Here is a 22,479-nt window from a genome sequence, read left to right on the forward strand (position 1 = left end):
CTCAAAAACCTTAAAACTTAAATCTGTTTTAAAACTTAAATCTGTTGATGACAGGTTCCCATATATTCTTGGATATGCAACTTACTTTTTCTGTAAGAAAGTATTTCTCAAAACCTTTACTTAACTTTTGTATTGCCCTGCACTATTGAACATGCACCTATATTAAAGTATTTATGAAGTGTTTTGAAATGGTTTTATATTTTCTAAGGTGAGAATAAATGAAAAATTGGTTTACTATGCCCCCAGTGCCACCATGACTGGGGTACTGATTGAGTACCAGGACGTTACCCGTGCGCTCTCCACTTCTCCCCAGAGTCCATGTCAGACGCACTGACAAAGTGGGAACAGAAGCAGCCTTCCATCCTATTGAGGAGTACATGGTACACGTTGAAGAACACTTTCAGCTTCTCTCGCGCAGAATGCAAGTGGATAAAAAAAGAGTCTATCTGGCCACTGATGACCCTTCTTTGTTAAAGGAGGCAAAGACAAAGTAAGTTAGACCAACTAGTGATTCTGTAATGGGATTACCTCTTGTAGTTGAAGAGAGTCCTTAATTCTGGGAACTTGTGATTCTTATTGTTGCTAACTAATGGGTTCCAAAATTCAAAGACTACTGAGCAAATATTACCCTAATCAAGTCATACCTTATCGGCCATATCTGATGTAGTGTAATCAGAAATCTAAAATAAATGACTACTGACTTGTGCAGCACCACCAGCAGTCATCATTAGACACATTACCACACTTCTTAGTACCAAAGTTTGTTTTAACATACTAGAGTCACCATAAACAAAATTTCATAGACTGTGGCTTAAGCGGCAGAAGTCTGTCTCACAGTTCTGAAGACTTGGACATTCCAGGTCAAGGTGCTGGTGAGGTCAGTTTTACTCTGAAGTTTCTTAGTTACAGGTAGTCACCATCCAGTCATGATACACTGTGTTGTTAAGGAATTCCCATTCTAGGGATGGAACAGACAATTAGAATATGGTGTGAGTAGTACTACTATAGGATTAGCAGGGTATTAAGGAGCACATAGACAAAGCTTGAGCCAGATTGGAAATTTCTTCTCAGGAGATCTGGGTTAATAAAGTAAATAAAATATTTAAGTTTGGATGAAAGTAGAGGAAGAGAGAAAAATGTAGTCTTAGCTTTGCTCAGATGCCATCTCCTCCAGAAATCATCCCTAAGCCTTTGGGCTGTATCCCTCTTCTGCATATTGTTGGTGTATGGTTGAATACTTTTGCATTTCTCTCTCCTCCAGCACATTATATACACTTTTGATGCAAATCCTAGCTGTGGTATAGACCCAGCAAATACTGAATTGTTTATTTAAACAATTTGAAAGCATTTTGTTAGCAATTAATCGTTTAAACTGTTTTTCTATTTAATACACTGCTTGATCTCTTTTTTCCATTAGTTGGGGGTGGGAAAAAGAAACGTTTAGAGTTAAGGCCTAAAACACAGCTATTTCTGCAAGTCACTGAGCACACATAGCCAGGAAACCCATCAGCCAAACAAGACTAAGTTAATGTAAGAGATACACATTAAGTGACCATTGAGCACTTACATTAAAGCATTCATTGTTCAATTTAATATGTATATATACCAGAGAAACAAGCAGTAATAGTTCACCATGCTCATTCATTTTGAAGCACTAGATTCAATTTGTAACTTGGTTAAAGAAGGATATTAATGTTATCTGTTCTTTGACTTGTTCTTGAATGCATCATACACTTCTTTTTCTCTTGATTGGCAAAATACTTCATGTCCGTTAAAAAATACGGAAGTTCATAAATATGAAAACAAAGGAGAAATACTACCCACAATCCCATTACCAGTGATAGCCATCATTTAAATAATAGCATTTTCCTCCCAGAAATTTGTATAGTCACATTTTTTGTTTTTATTTTTTGAGATGGAGTCTCGTGTGGCCCAGGCTGGCCTCAAGTTCACTATGTAACTGAGGATGACCTTGAATTTCTGGTTCTTTTGCTTCTATCCCAAGTACTAGAATTATAAGCCTGTGCCATCCTGTCCAGTTTCTGTCTTGCTGGGGATCAAATCCAGGGCTTCATGCATGCCAAGCAAACACTCTACCAACTGATTACATCCCAGCCTTAGTCACTTTTTTTTTTTTTTTTTGAAGTTTTTCAAGACAATTTGCCTGCATATTCTGGCTATCCTGGAACTCACTCTGTAGACCAGCCTACCTCAAACTCAGGGATTTACCTGCCTCTGCCTCCCAAGTGCTGGGATTAAAGAAGTACACCACCACTATTTGTTTGGTTGTTTTTTATTTTATTTTTTATAGTCAGGAATTTGTACAGTTTAAACTATTTTTTTAGCTTAATATAACATTAGATCCATCTCCTTAGGTCCCTTAAAAGGTCTATTTATTTATTTATAACTAACAATTCTGTATGCTTGGGGTGCAGAGTGATACTCTGAACTATTTATACAATATATACATTGTAGAAAGAGTCAAACTAGCACCCATTACCTTACCAGTGTGTGTGTGTGTGTGTGTGTGTGTGTGTGTGTGTGTGTGTGTGTATGTGTATGAGATGCAAATGTTAAAAACCTGTTCTAGCAATTTTGAAGTACACATTGTTATTAACTGGGTTACCCTGAGGTACACAGATCATTAAAACTTAGTCCTGCAGCCTGAAACTTTGGTCAACAGCTCCCCTTCCCCATCCTCTCCCTCTCCCTCTTCCTCCCCCTCTCCCTCTCCCCCTTTGACTTTTAGTAGCCACCTTTTTACCTTTTGTTTCCATAAAACTGACATTCTGGGTTTAACTTAAGATTGAAAGTATCTAATATTTGCCTTTATTAGCGATATGCCCTTGGTTTTTTTCTATGTTGTCAAAAATGACAATTTTCTTTTTAAGGAGACATGTATATGTATGTATATATGTATGTATGTATGTATGTATGTATGTATGTATGTATGTATATATTTGCATATACATATATATGGGTTATGGGGGGGTGTGAGAAAGAGAGAGAGAGAGAGGAGAGAGAGATTTTCTTTATTTGTCTGCTGATGGGTATCTAAGGTGCTTCCATATCTTGGCTACTGATGTGAAAGCATCTTGGCTCCTGAAATGAACATGAGACTAGAGAGATTTGTTTACTGATTTGTTATTTTGTTTATGTGCCCTATGATGAGATTGTTGGATTATATGTTTTTGAGTTCTGAGAGAGCTTTATACGTTAAGGTCAGCCCTTGTTGATGCCCTCCCCATAGTGTACAAGGATTCCTTCGTACCACAGCTTGACTGACACTTGTTCCCTCTGTCTTTTTGTTAACAGACATTGTGAAGGGTGTGAGGTGACATCTCATTATGGTTTTCATTTGTGTTTTCCTGGTGCTCAGAAATGCTGAGCACTTTTTGTATTCTTTTCCATATATAGTTTAGAAATTAATCCCTTATCAGGTACGTGGCCTGTGTGTGTTTTCTCAGTCACTGGGCCACCTCTGCAGTGTGTTGTTTGCTTTGCAGGAGCGTTTTAGTTTGAAGAATCCTACTTGCTGTTTTTGTTGCCTGTGGTTTTAGAGCCTTGTCCTAAGACATCGTTCCCAAATCGTGTCACGGAGGGAGCTTTTTCCCCAGTGTCATCTCAGTAACGTGTAGTTTCCTGTCTACACTGAGTTCTTTTATAAACATTTTGAGTTAGGTTTCTTTTGTTTTTAACAAATGTCTCTTTTCACTTTTCTGTGTGTAGATATCCAATTTTCCTAACATTATACTTATTAGACAAACCGTCCTTTCTCTATTGGATGTTCTTGGAAAATTGGGTTATAGATACTTTGGTTTATTTTGGAGTTTTCCATTTCACTGGTCATTGTGTCTGTTTTTATGCCAAAACCACATTATTCTGATTACAACACCTGTGAAATATACTTTGAAATCAAGGAGTATGAGAACTCCAGGTTGGAGCATTTTGCTCAAGATTGCTTTGGACTTTAGATCTTTTCTGGTTCTATATAAATTGTAGGCTGTTTTCTACCTCTTTGGAAAATGACATTGGAATTTGGGTGGGAATTGCATGGAATCTGCTGGTCACTTTGAGTAAAGAATTTTTTAACAATATTATTGAGATTTGCACTTTTTGGGTTTTAGTATCGTTCTTCAGTATTTTATGCTTTTTAGCAACTAGATCTTTCACCTACTAGGTTAATTTCACTCTCAAGTATTTTATTTGGTGCTATTATAGATAGTATTGGCTTCTTAATTTCATTTTGGAGTAGTTTTTGGCATATATAAATACTAGTGGTTTGCTTGCATGTTTGTTTGTTTGTATTTTTATTTTATAACCAACAACCTACAACTTTAATAGATGTATCAATCAGTTTTAAAACCTTAGTGGCCACTTAGGGTTTCCTAATTATAAGACCATGCCTTCAGCAAACAGATATCTCATATATTCCTTTCCTGTTTGAATACCTCTTTTGTTAGTGGGGGGAGAATGTCTACCAGTAGTAACCCAGACTGGCCTCAAGTTTATAATTCTCCTGCCTTAGCCTATTTTCTTATTTTTTATCTTAGAGAAAAGTTGTCACCCTTCCACTATTCCGTGTGATGTCATTTGTGGACTTGTCATTTATGGCCTGTATTATATTGTTATATATTTCTTCTTATGCTTTTTGAAAGCCTTGCCATGAACAGATGTTGGATCTTGTCAAATGCTTTGCCTATATCAATTGAGATAGTCGTGTGGGGTTTTTAATTGATGTTGCTTTTCCTCCTGTTACTGCGATGGATCATGTTTACTGACTGTTGTGTGGTAGTCCACCTTCACATCCTTAGGACAAATCTCATTTGATCATGTTTTTTAAATGCACTGTTGAATTTAATTTGCTAGTATTTTATAGAAGTTTTTGTATCTCTGTTGATCAGGAGTACTACTGTGTAATTTTCCTATAATGATTTTAGTGGCTTTACTCTTAGGATATTGCTAGCCTCATAAAATGTGTAGAAGAAATGCCAACTGTGGTAGCATAAATCTGTATGGCAGTCAGAAGCTAAGGATGGAGGTGTGTGCATTCCAGGTTGTCTGGGTTTTGTAACAATTCTCTGTCTCAAGACAAATAAAAGAGTTGGAAAGTTGGTATTCTGTTTTTTAATATTTGGTAGAACTTAGCCGTGGAACTTTGATGGTAGACTTTTTATTACTGACTAAGTGTTCTACTTGGTATTATTCTGTTCAGATTCTCTACTTTACCTTATTTAGTCAACTTGGAGAGTTGATGTTTTTAAAAATTCATCCATTTCTCCTAGGTTACTCAGTTTGTTCATAGTAATATCCATAGTATTTCTATAAATGGTGTCAGTTTATTATTATTATTGTTATTATTATTATTAGTTATGTGTATATGGTGTGTGTGTTGAAACACTCCTGTGCCACAGCTTCCATATGGAGGTCAGAGGACCGCTTCCACCTAAACATGGCTTCCTGTGATCTAACTCAAGTTGTCAGTCTTTTGAGCCAAGCTCCTTTGTTCACTGAGAAGTCTCACTAGGCAGTTTTATGTTTCCTCTTCCCTAAATTCTTTTGAATTTCCTTTTGTTTCTTCATAAGTCTAAAAGGTTTGTTGATTTCATCTTTTCAAAAACTCAAACTAACATCTATGATCTTTTCAATCATTTTTCTAAAAACTTCTATTTTGTTTATGTCTTTGTCTTGGTTTGTTCTTTGTGTCATTTCTCGAGCTACAACATGAGCTTGTCTGTTTGAGGGTTTTCCTCTGTGTTGGTGTGGTTTATTGCTATGAACTTCCCTCTCAGGACTGCTTTGGCTGCATCTGGTCATTTTACTCTTCTGTGTTCCCGTGTTTGCCTCAAGATATTTTGACTTCTTTGACCCATCATTTCAAGAGTATTTTGTTTAATTTGTACATATTTGTGTATACTTGTTTTATATCCAGTGTATGCTTTCTTCAGAAGAATGTTTTGTGTACATTTGAGAAGAACATATGTATTCTGTTGCTTCTGAACAGAAGACACTGTAAACATACTAGGTCAATTTGGTCTGAAGCATAGTCCAAGTCCATGTTCTGTGTTGTTTAAGATTTTTCATGTGGGGATGTGTGTAGTGTGTGTGTGTGTGTGTGTGTGTGTGTGTGTGTGTGTCTGTATAACATGTGTGGGTTCCCACAGAGCCTGGAAGAATGTGTTAGATTCCCTGTAGATGGAGTTACAGGCAGTTGTGAGTTACCTGGTGTGAGTGTGGAAACTGAACTTGGGTCCACTGGAGGAGGTACAAATGCTTTTAACAACTGACTGGTCTTTCCAGCCCTCCAAGTTTTTCTTTTTTCTTTTTTTTTAATTGATTTTTCTGTCTAGAACTTTCCAGTGTTGAATGAGGAGCATGAAGTTGCAGTTGTCTCTCCCTCTAATCTTTGATGCTACTATGTGTATTTAGTTGATCTAATATTTATCATTATAAATTTATAATTTTAATACGTTATATAAATTTAATTTTTAATATATTCATAATTTATAATAATTATAGTTGCTTTGGTTTAGTTGAGACAATAATTTGCTGTGTAGGCCAGACTAGCCTTGAATTCACAGTGTTTCTTCCTCAGCCTCTCTGGTGCTGGGATTATATGTACATGCCACTATGACCAGCTTTACAGTTGTTACAACCTCTTGAGAATTGACATCATTTTACGTTGAGCTGTTTCTCTTGAAGTCTCAGCTGATCAAGTGTAGGTGCTGCTGCTTTGTCTTAGTCTCTGTTTGCTTGGAACATCATTCCCCAGACCTTATTTTAGTCTTCGAGTGTCCAGTGATGATGGATAAACACCGTGTTTAATGACTGTATACCTGCTGTGAATCTGCCATTGACTTGAGCAAGAATTTTCCTAAAACTGGGTAGTTAGGTTATTTCCAGTGTTTTATAAATAATGACACAAAGTATGTCTAAAATAACTACTTTATTTCCTCAAGCTGGGTTTCCAGACTTTGAACTATTGAGATAAAAGGGTATAAACATTTTACAGCATTGGTCCAATCCCACACATGACATTTTTATGCTGAGCAACTAGATACAGTTGGAAGTGTCTCCTTTATTGTGGGAATATTAAAACCTGTATTTCTTCTTTGTACTCAACACTTTTAACCCCTCCTTGTAGTGGTCTAGGCAGCAGTTTTCTCTGTGTTCTATTATAAATTCACTGGTAACACTTCATGCATATTTTCCTCTTTGGAAATCCTTTCATTTTAATTTCTCAAGTCATTTCTAATATATTAATCAGAAATTTAGCTGTCATTTCTCCTCATTCTTTTACTTAAATATTTCCACTTTGAATTAACTCTCTTTAGACCTCTTGTGATGGGTTTTGATACCTAAGCAAATCAAAAAACCTCTGCTGTTCCTCTTTATAAGAGACCAAAGGCATTCATTTATCCAGCAACAGATATAACATGACCAGAGTAATATTGTAAGAACTTTCTGCTTTAAGGTTAGATGAAAATTTAAATTTCAGTGATTCGTGGACTTCACACTGTAGGAAGAGAAGCCATCTTCTAGGTAGTCTATCTGAAAAGGCCGTCAAGAAAGCACTGCCCATCTAGCTCTATGGAATCTGTTGTCACTTGGCATTACACCTCAGGTGTCTTTAGTCTACGAGGTCTTATCACTGGCTTCCCAGGAACTGTAGCAGCCATTGCTGAGGTACCAATCACTATCTCCCTTAAATAATTTACAGTAGAGAGTTTAAAATCACAGAGTCACTGGCAGTCAAAGAGTAAGAAGTACCAACCTTGTCCATCAAAGATTGTTTTCTAAGGTAGTGAAGATTCAGAGTGAGGAGGAAATTGAAAGATAAAAGCTTTATAAAAACTCCCAAATAGTTAGGATATTGGTGTACCTGGGAGGCTGAGGCAGGTGGGATTGTAAGTTTGAGGTCAGTGTAAGCTACATAGTGAGTTCAAAGCAAACCTGGACAATACGGTGAGACCATTTTTTAAAAGGAAAAAAGTCTCCCAAATAACATATTTGCATATTTAGTTTGTTCTTTATCAAACATTCTAAATGAGTTTTTCCTAACATTAAGTACTTTGAAATTAATAGAGGGAAGAAAATATTTGAACATTTTATGTGGTATATAAATGTAGCTATTCTTTGAAATGAAGAATCAGCAATGAGTGATTTTTTTTAACTCCTATAAGATACAAGTTATAGCACAAGACACTTAGAATACAAAGGCAAAAGGAAGATAATACATGGCTCCTTATCTCAGAGGATATACAAGTGGTAGACAGTGTGTACATATGACAAATAGTTACAACATAAAGAAGTGTCCTGAAGGAGTTGTGTACCAGACACAGAGAAAGTAAGACAAGTGTCTTTCCACCTGCAGACCAATTTTAGGAAGTTCAGTAATAGTTTACAACTGCAATCCAGTTAGTCTTTTGTGGATGGTATAAAGATAAGTTTTTATAAGATGGTAAAAGAAAAACATTATCATTAGCAATATCTGGAACTTCCAGGTAAAAGAAGCCCTCTGCTTACACAGCTGAGAGCAAAACCCCGATTCTGTGTGTATAGAAGCTTTCATTCTGGTCCCAGGATTTGCTTTAGTTTTGTTTTTCCTCCTCCCGGTCTCCTTCATGAAACTCGCATATATAAAGAAAGACATGGAAACCCTCAATTCCTGTTGGTCTGGTTCTGTGGCAGGGCTTTAGGTGAGGAGAGCCCTGAATGGTAGTGTCCCTTCGTAGTAAAGGGGTCACTCCTTTACCCATTTCACTGAGTTCCAGACTGCAGTGAGATTGGCTTTGGTCAAGGGTAGACCCAAAGTCGTTTTGTGGGTTCTCATTCCCTGCCTCTCCTGTGCATTTGCAGATGTATTTGTTCCTGTGTTGCCTCATTCCTGGGTATGTAGCTTCGTGGAGATCATACCGAAAACATTTAGGGTTTTCTTTCTAGACAAATGTGACACTTTCTTCACCTCTCTGATATTGAGCTGGGAAGGGAAAAATGTTAAAATCAATGAATAAATAAATAATAAGGCCTACTAGGTATGAATACTACGTACAGTGTAAAAGAGTGCTCAGGGACTTTGCCTTTACTGCCGTTTTATCAGAGGCGATGAAATCGTAAGAAATCTGAAGCACTTGTCTGGGGATTAGGATAAAGTCTTAGACAAAAGTAGTGCTCACACGTTCATGCATTTAGTCACAGTGTTGTGTGCAGTGCTAGTTCCTGTCGTGAGGAAAAATAAGACATGAGCCTAACCTTGGGGAGTACTGTCTAGAGCCAGAATGTAAACTGACTCCTAATGTTTCCGAGTTTGTAAGTAAGAAGCATTATTATCTCAGGATAATACCCATTCATCCTCTTACTGTGCTCCTGATTCCCTGGTAGGTATTGAGAGTGCTAAAATGAACACAGCAGATTAATGCTTATGTTTGATAGAGCTTAGATTCCAGCTAGGGATAATGAGGCAGGATAGGGATACAAGCAGTAAACAAAGAGTAAATACATCACATAACAAGATGAGCCATGGCCAAAAACAGGTAGAAAGGTTAGGAATTTCAAATTTAAATTTCAAACCCTCACTGATAAGATTATTCTGAGTGGAGATCTAGGGAAGTAAGGATTAAAATTAGAGAGATGCTTATCACAGCTAATATTTGTTAAACATTTGCTGCATGTGAGGGTACTCCTGTGAGCTCTCTCTGTCTATGTGTTAATTCTTACGGAATTATATAAGGGAAGCATGACTGTTACTACCCATCTTGGTTAGGGTTCCTATTGCTATGAAGAAACACCATGACCAAAGCAACTTGGAGAAGAAAGGGTTGATTTGGCTTACACTTCCATATCACTGTTCACCACCAAAGGAAGTCAGGACAGGAACTCAATCAGGGCAGGAACCTGGAGGTAGAAGCTGATACAGAGGCCATGGATGGGTGCTTCCTACTGGCTTGCTCCCCATAGCTTGCTCAGCCTGCTTTCTTATAGAACCCTGGACCACCAGCCTAGGGGTAGCATCACCCATAATGGACTGGACCCTCCCCAATCAATCACTAATTAAGAAAATGTTCTACAGGCTGATCCACAGCCCAATCTTATAGAGGCATTCGTTCAATTGAGGTTCCCTCTTCTCAGGTAAATATAGTCTATGGGAAGTTGACATAAATCTAGCTAGCCCATTCCATTTTCAGCTATGTGCCCAAGATTTCAATATCAGTCTAAAGACCTATTCACACCAAGAAAGTGGTTTCTAATTCAGAGAAAAATTATTTGAACAGGTGGTAGACTTTTATAAGAAAATGGATTTTGATATTTTTAAGCACATATCTTAAGACTTCCAACATATTCCTTGGTAGACATCCACGAGGAGCTTGCTTTCATAAATCCAATAGAATGGCTTTTCTATTACTGTTATGGCTAAGAGTGGATAGATGGATCTTCAGAAAAGATGGGAATTGGAGACTATTCATTGTCATGAATGTTTTAAATATTCATTTTAAGTGTATTTATATTATTAATTTGTAAAATTAATGAAGAAGACATTTACAAAATCTACTCAAATCTGATCTTTAACAGTTATAAACTAAAACTTTAAATGAAAGTCTGTCATGATGTATTTCTTAAACAGCTTCATTCAAATATGAAAAGAGCTCAGATAAACGCTCAGAAGGGTACTTATTACAAAGAGAATAAGAAGTCTTCAGTTTTACTCTGTCATGAATGGTCGAAATGATGTATATATGTGTTTAAGATAATACACCCATAATATATTTTTTAAATAATTTATTTTAATTTATATGCATTTGTGTGAAGGTGTCAGATCTCCTGGACGGGCATTACAGACAGTTGTGAGCTGCCATGTGGGTGCTGGGAATTGAACCCAGGTCCTCTGGAAGAGCAGCCAGTGTTCCTAACCCCTGAGCCATCTCTCCAGCCCCATAATATATTTTTTTAAACATGGTTCTGCTGTGTAGCCCAGGCCAGCCTTGAACTCACAGTCCTTCTGTCTCAGCCAGCTGAATATTTGGCTATGGAATACTCCACCACACCTGATTTCAATAACATTTAATATGCAAGATATTCTGAAGTAGTTTCTTTTCCATTGTTGACTTAAGAGATGCTTCAACTACTCTGTTAAATGTTATCAAGTTCTCACTGTACAGGAGGGAGCTTTTGATAAAGAAGTGGTCTCCCTCCTGTAAATACTGTAAGTTAGTTATGTACAATCTCTTTCTTTTTCCAGGTACTCCAATTACGAATTTATTAGTGATAACTCTATTTCCTGGTCAGCTGGACTACACAACCGATACACAGAAAATTCACTTCGGGGTGTGATCCTGGATATACACTTTCTCTCCCAGGCTGACTTCCTAGTGTGTACTTTTTCATCCCAGGTAAGTGGTAGCACGTTTTGATGGCCAGCACTCACTGTGGTTCTGAGCAGAAAAATTATTTGTACGTCTGTGCTTTTAGTGTTAGCATGACTCTGGTATAGTTTCCTTTAAACTTAGTAGTGATATCTTTTGGGAAAGAGTGAAGAGCTCCCACAGAAAACCACAGCTTGGGTACGTTGAATATTGAGTTGTTTACAGCAGTGGTGGACTACGTCTCCACTGAAGCCAGTTAGTAAAGTCCTTTGAAGTACTTGTCATAGCATCTGACAGAAACAGCAAGTGATTAAGTTTGCTGTATACTTTCCTGAGTCTGCAGGCAGCTAGTATGTAAACAGAAGCCTTCCATTTCACCACATCAGCCTTCTGCCTCGCTTGCTTTATAGTAAAGACAGTAAATGCAAGTCTTTTACAAGTCCTGTTGCATTTCTGTGAAGCAAGGAGCTATATATTAAATTTAAATAATTCACTTTAAAAAATTTAAACACTACAATATCACAATAACTCCTTGAGTTTGATTGTTGTATATAAGGTATGGGTTTGATATGTATGTGTGTTTATGAAGTATCTAGTCAGTCTTCTTTGCCCTATTGAATACTGGTACTGCAATATTTCTTGTGAATTTTATACTTTCCCCACTTATCCAGTTATTACTGATTAGCTTGTTTAAACAGCCATTGAGTGACAATGCTCAAAGTTACACAATATGCTAAGAGGACTCAAAAGGAGTGTGAAGATATGGGTCTTGCTCTCATTCAGAATCAAAGTACAACTAGAGGACAATTACCAAAAATGATAAATAGGTGTAAAATTAGTGTGCTTATTGCTGAGAACCTCATGGTAAAGAAAATATATAAGAGAAGGCGCAGTTCCCATGGGAAAGAATTTCAGAAAGAATAAAGAAATGAACCCTGTATTTTTTACAGAATGACAGCCAGTAAGTACCTTGTCACAGTAGGATGTTGATAAGATTTTCAGAAGGTACTTATCAATGCAAAGACTATAGTTCTTCATAGTGAAATAAGAGTATAACTCACTATATCAAAACAGCTACACAAAACAGGAGTCACACAGCAGGAATCTTAATCTCAACGTAAAATCTCCATAGCTTTCAAATTCCCATGGAGGCATCTAGTGGCGGTGTTTAACTGGGATGAGGATTCTGTCTGCCAAAACCACCTTTTCCTTTCTCATAGCAACAGGTCAGATGTGTGTCTACTTGACCCCACTCCTGTTTCTAAGACCCTAGCTGCCTGATAATACAGACTGAGCAGGTTATGCTTAGGAATATATAGGCATGTACGTACACATATATGCATGGGATAAAAACTAATGAAAACAGAAGCCATGAGTTTGAAAGAGAGCGAGGAATGATAGGAACTAGGAGGAGGAAAGAGAAGGGAGAAACAATGTAATCATATTATTATAATCTCAAAAAGAAAAGAAAACAGTGTTGTAAAAAGTGTCATTTTGACAAGTAAGATGGCTCAGTAGGTAGATGTACTTGCTGCCAAGCCTGATGCCTTGAGTTCAAACTGCAGTCTCAGGGAATGCATACATGCATTCATTCGTAAATGGAATACAAAATTTAACTTTTTTTAAAAAGGAGTCACTTTTCCTGGTCACTGCCTGCCCTGTAGGCCTAAATTTTAGACCTGTCTAAAGTCTGTTCCTCTAGTCCAGTTTCTAAACCTAGGCACTACTGGCATTTGGAGCAGATAATACTTTGTTATGAAGAAGTATACTATATTATATGAAGAACTATATATTTTGGGGAGTTTAGCAGCATTCTTGGCCAGTAGTATCCTCAACACAAGTTGTCAAAAACAAAAATGTCTCTGGACATTGCCAAATGCCCCTAGCAAAGTTGCCTTGGATGAGAACCGCTGTTCTAATTGTAAGTTCTAAAATCAAATAAAAACATACATGTCTCATTTACAGGGGTGTGCTCAGTGTGTTCGCTTTTTTCTAGCCTTTCTTAAGAATTCTTTTATGCCCATTCTGGGATAGAAAGTAATCATTTTTCTTTTTCCTTTTAAATATGTGTTTTTAGAATTTTAGAACAACCAAGATTTTCTAATGATGGCCTAGTCCGGGTCACAGATAGTCCTAAATTCAAGGTTCTGGGTGGTAGAGAGGGAGTAGCTATCCATCTATTGAATCATCTACTGTGTTGAGATGGAGGGCAGTCAGCTATAGCATAGATATAATTGACTACCAGATAGATGTCCATTTTCCTCCTTTCTCAACTTGTGTTACTAATGTAATTTATTTGTACAAGTGTTTTGCAAATACTCAGCTTTTAAAATAAACAACAATAAGACTGTAGAGAGGACTCGGCAGTTAAGAGCATTTGCTGCTCTGACAGAGGACCCAAGTTTGTACCCAGTGGGTGACTCACAACATTCTGTAACTACAACTCCAGGAATCCAACACCCTCTTCTGAGAGACACCAGGCACACATGTGGTACACATATATACATGCAGACAAAACAATCATAAACATCAAAGTAATAAATAATAATAATAAATTAATAATAATTTAAAAATTCTTTAAAATAAAAAGAATTTTTGGTCTTATAACTCTTAATTTTGACTAGAAATCAGTACCATCATGACTTCATGATAGTAGAATTTTTGTCTAGGACAGAGGAGAATGCTGTAGTGCCTTGCTTTTGTTTTATGATAATATCAGTCAGTGAAGTGAATTAGGACCTTGAATCCAGAGAAGCAGAAAGATTGATTCAGAGAGGACTCTTTTGGTCTCCAAAGAATGAGATTAATGCTTGCATATTATATTATTCCTAAAAACTGTTGACAAAAGTTTACCCAAAGTATTTGTTTGTTTGTTTGCTTTTGTTTTTTCAAGACATAGTTTCTCTGTGTAGCTCTGGCTGTCTTGGAACTCACTCTGTAGACCAGGCTGGCCTTGAACTCAAGAGATCTGCCTGTGTTTGCCTCTGGAGTGCTGGGATTAAAGGCATGTACCACCACTGCCGGCTCACCCAAAGTAATTTTTGACTATGTATATCAAAACAAACCTCAAACAATATTTTATAACCCAAAGTAGACTCAAATGACTCCAATATTTTATATTAGGGTTCAGAATGGAAGTTTTAACAATGAAAATACAGTATAGCCGGGCGGTGGTGGCGCACGCCTTTAATCCCAGCACTTGGGAGGCAGAGCCAGGAGGATCTCTGTGAGTTCGAGGCCAGCCTGGGCTACCAAGCAAGTTCCAGGAAAGGCGCAAAGCTACACAGGGAAACCCTGTCTCGAAAAAACCAAAAAAAAAAAAAAAGAAAGAAAAAAAAAAAGAAAATACAGTATAATAATAATCTATATTGAGTGGCAGTTTGTCCAGGGTGATCACTTCCATTAACTCATCTTATTTGATGACTAACAACTGTAGCATTTAAGAATGTGGATTGGTTCCACATTCAGTTATAAATATTTACTCTCACTTACACCATACGATTTTTTTTTTTTTTTACATATTTTCTGATAAAGAGGTAATTAGTGCAGCTTAATAAAGTTGACTGCTGGGATTGTTTCTTTGCCATAAGCCAAAACTGGAATTTCATGAAAAGTACTCCAGAAATGTCTTACCATCACAAAAAGAGCAAAAGACAAACTCATTCACAGGCCAGAATACCAAGCCATTAATTTCACAGAGAACAAGAAGGAGGAAATCTGGGCTTGGCAGGTGGGCTGTGCAGACCAGCCCTTGAACAGAGCACTTAGTCAACTATTGGTGTTTTGTGTTTTTTCTGTTACTCTTAAAAATAGTAATAATAATGATCTTGTTGTCTAGTGCATAGTTTTATGAGAACTAAAGACTTGCTTCATGTGAAGCAACAATAGTATTTAGCAATGTATTAAACACATTAGCTGCTAATATGTATAGTATGCATGTGAATAGTTATATGGATGTCATTGCCTATTCTAGAGAATTTTCAGTATTGGTTTTTCAGCTGTTTTTCACATGCTACATTTCAAGCTATGTGACCTTACATTTTAAAAGGAACATGAAACATGTGATTCAAGAACTCCGTTACCTCTGCTGTGATTATGAGAAATGCTTATGGCACACACAGTCACTATGGGAACAGGCACAACAATTTTTCACAGTGAAAAATAATTGTTAACATTCAGCATATTAATTCTCTGCATCAGTGTATCACCTGGGTTCCATTTTATTTAGCTTGCTAAAAGAGAACTTTGACTTACAGTGGGACTGCCTTAGAGTTTCTGTTGTTGTGATTAAACACCATGGCCAAAAACAAGTTGGGGAAGAAAGGATGTATGTCATCTTACACTTCCAGGTCACATGGCATCCCTGAGAGAATTCATGGAAGAAAGTTAAGGCAGGAAACTGGGAGCAGAAACTAAAGCAGAGGCCATGGAAGAGTGCTGCTTACTTATGTGCTCCACATGGCTTGCTCTGCCTGCTTTCTTACGCCATTCAGGACTACCTGCCGAGGGGTAGCAATGACCCTGGTAGGCTAGTCCCTCCCACATCAATCATCAATTAAGAAAATGCCCTTACAGACTTGCCTACAGAACAATCTTATGGGGCAGTTAATCTGTTAAGATTCTTTCTTCCCAGATATGTCTAGGTTTATGTCAAGTTGACAGAAACCAGCCAGGACAGTGACATTTCAGACATATGCCAGTCATCCTATTATGTTAGTGGAAGATGCCATGCACAAACCATCTACTTATCATTTATATTCTTATTTGCTGAAACCACCTTACTGAAGCAAACAAATTATAATTGAAGAAATGAAAGTAGTTGGCAGCTCATTGGTATATAAATAAAATATCAAAAAGGTTTTCTGAAAATTCTGTTTATCTAATTATAGAATCAGTTTTTACTACTGTGGAATCTGATTTACCAAAGCAATTGTAGATGCTTAAAGACGTTAACATTGGGGCTGGAGAGATGGCTCAGTAGTTAAGAGCACTTGCTGTTTGTCCAGAGGATCTAAGTTCCATTCCCAGCACCCATACAGTGGCTCACAAATGTCTGTAACTCCAGCTCAAGGGATCCAGTGCCCTCTTCTGGCCTCCATTGGCACCAAGCACATACATGGTACCCAAACATACATTCAGACATACTCAAACATATAAAATGTAATGCTCTTTTATAAGAAATATTTTATGATTTTGAAAATTAACCTAGTGAATCTTTAAAAAAAAAAAAAAGACCTTAATGCTATTGGAGTTTACTTTGTTTAATGAGCAGCATTGCTTAGTAATTGGATTAGTTTTTCCCTGTGACACCTACCTTTATAACAGTTGTTATAAAGTTGTTATAAAACAGTCTCATGCATTCTTTAATTCTAAATCCACACAACAGGACTGGCTGCATTATACACTTTGAATCAGATTTTGGAAAGCCCAAAGGACAAAATTAAGAATAACATTCACTTTTGGGGTAGGAATTTCTAGTGAGGTGTAGTTTAGGAAGCAGTAGTGAATAGCTTCTGAGAGTGGCAAAGAGAAAACACAGTATAAAAGATGTGACCCCTGTGCCTTCTTCCCAGCATGGAGGACAAGAAGTCTGTCTTGAGTCAGCCTGGATACCCTCACCTTTGGTGCTGGATGCTGTACTGTGCAACTTGTATTCATTTGGACATTCATACAGTGCAGCAAAAACTGGTGTCATTCTCCCATTGTATAGTAAAACTAAGTCATCTAAGGGAAGGTGTGCAGATCTCCCAGTATCACCCACTCACCTGAGAACAGCTTTCAGATTCTCATACTAGGAAAGCCTCTGCCTGACTGTGTAATTTGACAAAAAACAAAGTCCTATCTGCTGTGAGAAAGCTTGGAAGCCCATATACTCAGCTGGATAATTATTTCTAAGGATGTTTAAATTCAGACTAATGGATACTTACCTTTTAAATATCTTTTAAAATCATTGTACATGTATTATATCCTTTAGCAGGAATTTTTATGTTAATCATCACTGTATGTTTAATAATATGCTAGAAAGTGATGAAGTGTTGGCACAGAAGGAAATAAAATATGCTATGTACAGCCATGTCATGTTTGTAAACTATACTCTGCCCCTCTCAATCACGCACAGTCCGAGTACCAACCTTGAATATTACCGTCAGCTGCAAGCCTTCAGTCTACCTACCATGTGATTTGAATTTGTGAAGTCCAGAGGAAGCTGAATGTAGTTGAATGCAAACATCAACACTATAATGATCCTCCTGGCCCTTAGCAGTAAATTGCCCCAGGTTTGAGATAAACAACCATTATTTATTCAGAATGTTGTATATGGACCTTAAGTTTTAAATACCACCCATGGACTTGAGCATCCATTACTGGAGTACCACTTATTCAACAGATAATTACTGAACACCTACTTACTATGTGGCATCTACAGTTCCAATTGCTTATTCAAAAGCAGTTTCATATGTACGTAAGAGCACATACTCTAGAACCAGAAAGAATTTTAATTGTGGCTGTAGTATTTAATATCTGCTTTTGTATTTTTTTTTTTAAATAAAGTTACAAAATCTTCTCTGTGGCTTAGTTTCTTCATCTCTAAAATGAGTGAAAACAGTACTTAGAGGTTTGCTGTGACAGTGAAAGGCGTTTGTAGGTGGGGCTTACTCTGAGACTGTGCCTAGAATACAATCAGTACCCATTAAGGACAGTTGCTACCATTATGGCCATTATGATCAGATAAAATGCCACACCTACAGCACTGGGGTAATTAGAGGTACCCAAATCCACATTTGTCCAGAAATCTCTCTTGTATTGGCCCAACTTGGTATCTGAAATTTATCATTATTTATTCCTTTGGTTTAAAACATACAGATGTACTCAACAAAGGCTAACAAATAACTATTATATCAAAACATAAACTAATTATTAAAATTTCACAAAAAGAAAGCAAGGCCTTGTGGAACATGGAGCAGTGTTGTTCTTATGAGGGCAAATGCATTAAAAAGTGAAGAGGGAGCCAGGCGGTGGTGGCACATGCCTTTAATCCCAGCACTGGGGAGGCAGAGCCAAGCGGATATCTGTGAGTTCGAGGCCATCCTGGTCTACAGAGTAAGATCCAGGACAGGCACCAAAACTACACAGAGAAACCCTGTCTCGAGAAAAAAAAAAAAAAAAAAAAAAGTGAAGAGGGAGAATCGTATGTGGGTAACTGCTAAGGTAGAGATTGTGGTCTCAGCCTTGTATTTCTGGCTGAGAAAGGCAGAAGAGTGGAAGGAAGGACCGCTCTTAGGTTGTGTCTTTCTGATGTAACAGAATGAATATGGAGTAGAAGATTTCTAAGAGAATATGTATGACAGTTACAAATCTCTGCAGGTTGCCTGTGTTCCAGCTTGAATCTACCACTTACTAGTAGTGTAACAGTGGCAGATGCTTTTGTTTTTAGTTCCCTTTGGCATCTGTAAGATAAATGATAGAATCTTATGGGGATACTAGGAGGATTATGTCAAATAATGTCTCACCATCAGTATTGGATAACAAAAGCTCCACAAACATTAGCTTCTTCCGTGTTATTTAGTTTGTTATTAGTGGAGCTTCATTATTTTATTTACAGTTATGTGTCTCAGCAGTGAGGATACATTCTTAGAAATGTGTCATTAGGCATTTTTTGTCATTGTCAGAATATGACATACTGTGAACTAAGATGGCTACAGAGTTTTGAGGATGTAATCTTACAAGACCACCATTGTGTATTTGGTCTGTCATTGATACTTGTTTCTTTCCAGAGTTCAACTTAATTTTGATTTCTCTGTGTAGGCCTTTGAATTTGAAGTTTAAAAGTTCCAAATTGCTTTTATTCTCATTTTATTATAGTTTTTGTTTCTACCATTGATCCCATCTTTATCATGGTAGTCCCGTGATAAACTTAGTTTGTTGACAAACGTAACTTTAAAACAAGCTGAGCCTGATGACACATGCTTGTATACCAGCATTGGAAATAGAGAGATAGGAAGAGTGAAAGTCCAAGGTCATCCTTAGCCAGATAAAGAGTTCAAGGCCAACCTGAGCTACAGGAGCCCTTATCTCAAAAACAAACAAAATCATTGTCTTGATTCTTTCTGTCAGTAGTTGAAACTATAGCACTAAGACTTAAGCCAATTTCACTTCATCACTTTGTATTTTAATTTCTGCAACAAGAAAAAAATAGAGTCATTTAACGTTAGTTTGATTTGCCAATTACATCTGGCCTTTGAGAACTGCTCAAGTTCCCAAAATTCAGATTCTCCAGGAAGTTGAGGTGAGGGTTAACCTAGTCATTTTATTTGGTTTTAAATGTTAGAATAAGGTGTTACTCAGGTTAGAGTGCTTGTCTGTGTACATGGCCCTGGGTCCCCTGCCCAGCATAACTGAGAAAGAGAGAAAAAGAACATCTTCATTCAGTTCTTGATCTCTAGGCATGCCTCGGTTTAGAAACATCTGCTGAGCCATTTGTAAGTGCCATTAGCAGATTAATAGCTATTAAGAGTGGTCTCATTTTTAAATAGATGCAAAATGTTGGCACAAGGACAATGAAAATTCGTTAACTGAGATAACCAAACTAGAGGTGTAGAGAAATTTGTCCTGAATTGAGATCTCAGTCGGAATGTAAAAAAAGAAAGCGTTCTAAGCGAAATGATAGTTCTCTCCTGTGATCACCTAACTTAGGAAGGATCTGAAGCCCATTTTACTTTCTGGGAATCTATTAATTGCCTGAGTGCTACCCTTCTGTGACAGTAGCTTAGCTTTATCACCAAACATATTAAATTCAGGAAGTGAAGTTCAGGGTATGCGATTTTACCTGCTAGTGAGAACATTCTTTAACAGAAGAATCTTTTACATGATCTTAAAACAACACTATTGGGCAGATCCATCTTCCTTAAAGATTATTAGCCCAGCTGTGTCAGTCCAAACACGCTGTTACGCACAGAGCACACTTTAGAGCGCTTTAGGAATAGCTGATATGTCTGAACCCACTTGTTCGCTGATGGTCAGTAAATACATACATCTCTATTGAGGAGAGTTCTGAGAAAACACTGTGGTTCAAAGTGGATAAAGGGAGTGGAGAGACAGCTCAGCTATTTAGAGTGCTGCCTGCTTTCTAGAGGCCCAGAGTTCAGTCCCACCTGGGGCGGCGGCTCACAGCCTCCCATAACTCCAGCTCTGGGGCATCTGACAGCCTTCCGGCTTCCACAAGCACTCGCTCAGGAATATACATGCACATAGAGAGACATATGCACATATCCACTAATACAAATAAAAATTAATTCTCAGCAATTTACCTTTAAAAAGAGAGTGGATGAAAGGGTGAGAGCAACAGCATTCGTATTGTTTGAAGAGCTAATCCCAAACCTTAGGTTCTCTAGAGAAAACTTTATCTTACTCACTTTTGTGTCACTAGTTCCCAGCTTGGGGACCATGTGGCCCTTTACAATGTTTATTAAAAATAATTACACTGTACAGTATGTCTATGACCCCTGTAAAACGCCTCTGTGTGTGTGTGTGTGTGTGTGTGTATGTGTGTGTTTAGTGCACACGAGTGAAGAATAACTATCCATCACCTGACAGCAGTGGATGTTCTCAGCCCTCTCAGCCCTAGAGCCCATCTTTGGTTAAAGATCATTATACAGTAGGATGTTTACCCTGTGTGCTAACCCACTCTTTTTCCCTCTTTTCAAAGGTCTGTCGGGTTGCTTATGAAATCATGCAAACACTGCATCCTGATGCCTCTGCAAACTTCCATTCTTTAGATGACATCTACTACTTTGGAGGCCAAAATGCCCACAACCAGATTGCAGTTTATCCTCACCAACCTCGAACTGAAGAGGAAATCCCCATGGAACCTGGAGATATCATTGGTGTGGCTGGAAACCATTGGGATGGTTATTCTAAAGGTGTCAACAGAAAACTGGGAAAAACAGGCCTGTACCCTTCCTACAAAGTCCGAGAGAAGATAGAAACAGTCAAGTACCCCACATATCCCGAAGCTGAACAATAGAGATGATGTGTAAGAGATTAACAACAGAACTCAGTTCAGACTGTCTCAACCAAGCAGAAGAAGACCCAGACTAACACATGGTTCATTGCCAGACATGCTCCGCACCAAGAGCAAGTGGGAACCAACCCTCAGATGCTGCACTGGTGGAATGCCTCTTTATGAAGGGCTGCTGTGCCCTCAAGCCCATGCACAGTACAATAATGCACTCACACATAACATACAAACGGATTATTTTCTACTTTGCCCCTTTAAATATTATGTCCCCATGAAACAAACACTGCCACGTTGTGTAATTTAAGTGACACAGACATTTTGTGTGAGACTTCAAACATGGTGCCTATATCTGAGAGACCTCTGTGACTTACTGAGAAGATGTGAACAGCTCCCTTCTGTGGGGAAGTTGGTTCTTAGCCAGTGGTGGTGGTGTGGCCACTGAATTCACTCCAGTCAACAGATCAGAATGAGAATGGATGTTTTTCCTTTATATGGTTGTCTGGATTTTTTTTTTTAAGTAATTTCATCAGTTCGGTTCATTCACCTCATCATTAATAAATGAAGGAATACACCAATAAAATAAAATGAAATATTCACTGTCCATTAGGAAGTTTTGTAAAACAATACCATGAACAAAAATTCTTTAGTACTCAATGTTTCTGGACATTCTCTTTGATAACAAAAATAAATTTTAAAAAGGAATTTTGTAAAGTTTCTGGAATTCTGTATCTGGATGATGTAGTTATAAGGTTTATAGTAGAAATATGAGGAAAATGGTCTTATAGCTTTTAAGAATTTTTTTCTACTTTTGTCCTTTTTTCCGTTTCTGATAGAGTAATCTTATTTTAACTAAGAGAAGCATTGATCCCCTCTAATGCTAGTAGCTGGCTTTAGTTGGTGCAAAGAGCATGCTTTGGGGAGGTGTTCATTCTCTTCCTTTGGATGTTACTGATTGTCATAATTGAATGAAATAGTCCTTCTCTTGCTTCCAGGGAAACTAGTCCACAGCAGGTTTGTGTGGTGATCTCTCTTACTGTGGCAGTTGTCACAGTGAATTGGATCTTGTTGTTCATCCAGGTACATGCTCTTCCTGTCATGCCCTGC

At 37.6% G+C, this 22,479-nt stretch overlaps 1 protein-coding gene across 2 annotated transcripts in view; it reads left to right on the plus strand.

Annotated features, from left to right (window-relative positions):
- The window catches only part of Fut8 (fucosyltransferase 8), a 215,861-nt gene extending 193,784 nt beyond the window's left edge, over nt 1-22,077 (plus strand). For both annotated transcript variants that reach the window (XM_059279485.1, XM_059279484.1), the window contains exons 9-11: nt 314-490; nt 11,237-11,387; nt 21,064-22,077. In XM_059279485.1, coding sequence (XP_059135468.1) covers nt 314-490; nt 11,237-11,387; nt 21,064-21,381 — 646 coding nt within the window. In that variant the 3' untranslated portion in view covers nt 21,382-22,077. The remainder of the gene's footprint in view (nt 1-313; nt 491-11,236; nt 11,388-21,063) is intronic.
- The last annotated feature ends 402 nt before the right edge of the window (nt 22,078-22,479 follow it).

This window comes from Peromyscus eremicus, chromosome 14 (genome assembly GCF_949786415.1).
Source record: "Peromyscus eremicus chromosome 14, PerEre_H2_v1, whole genome shotgun sequence".
Classification (NCBI taxonomy): domain Eukaryota; kingdom Metazoa; phylum Chordata; class Mammalia; order Rodentia; family Cricetidae; genus Peromyscus; species Peromyscus eremicus.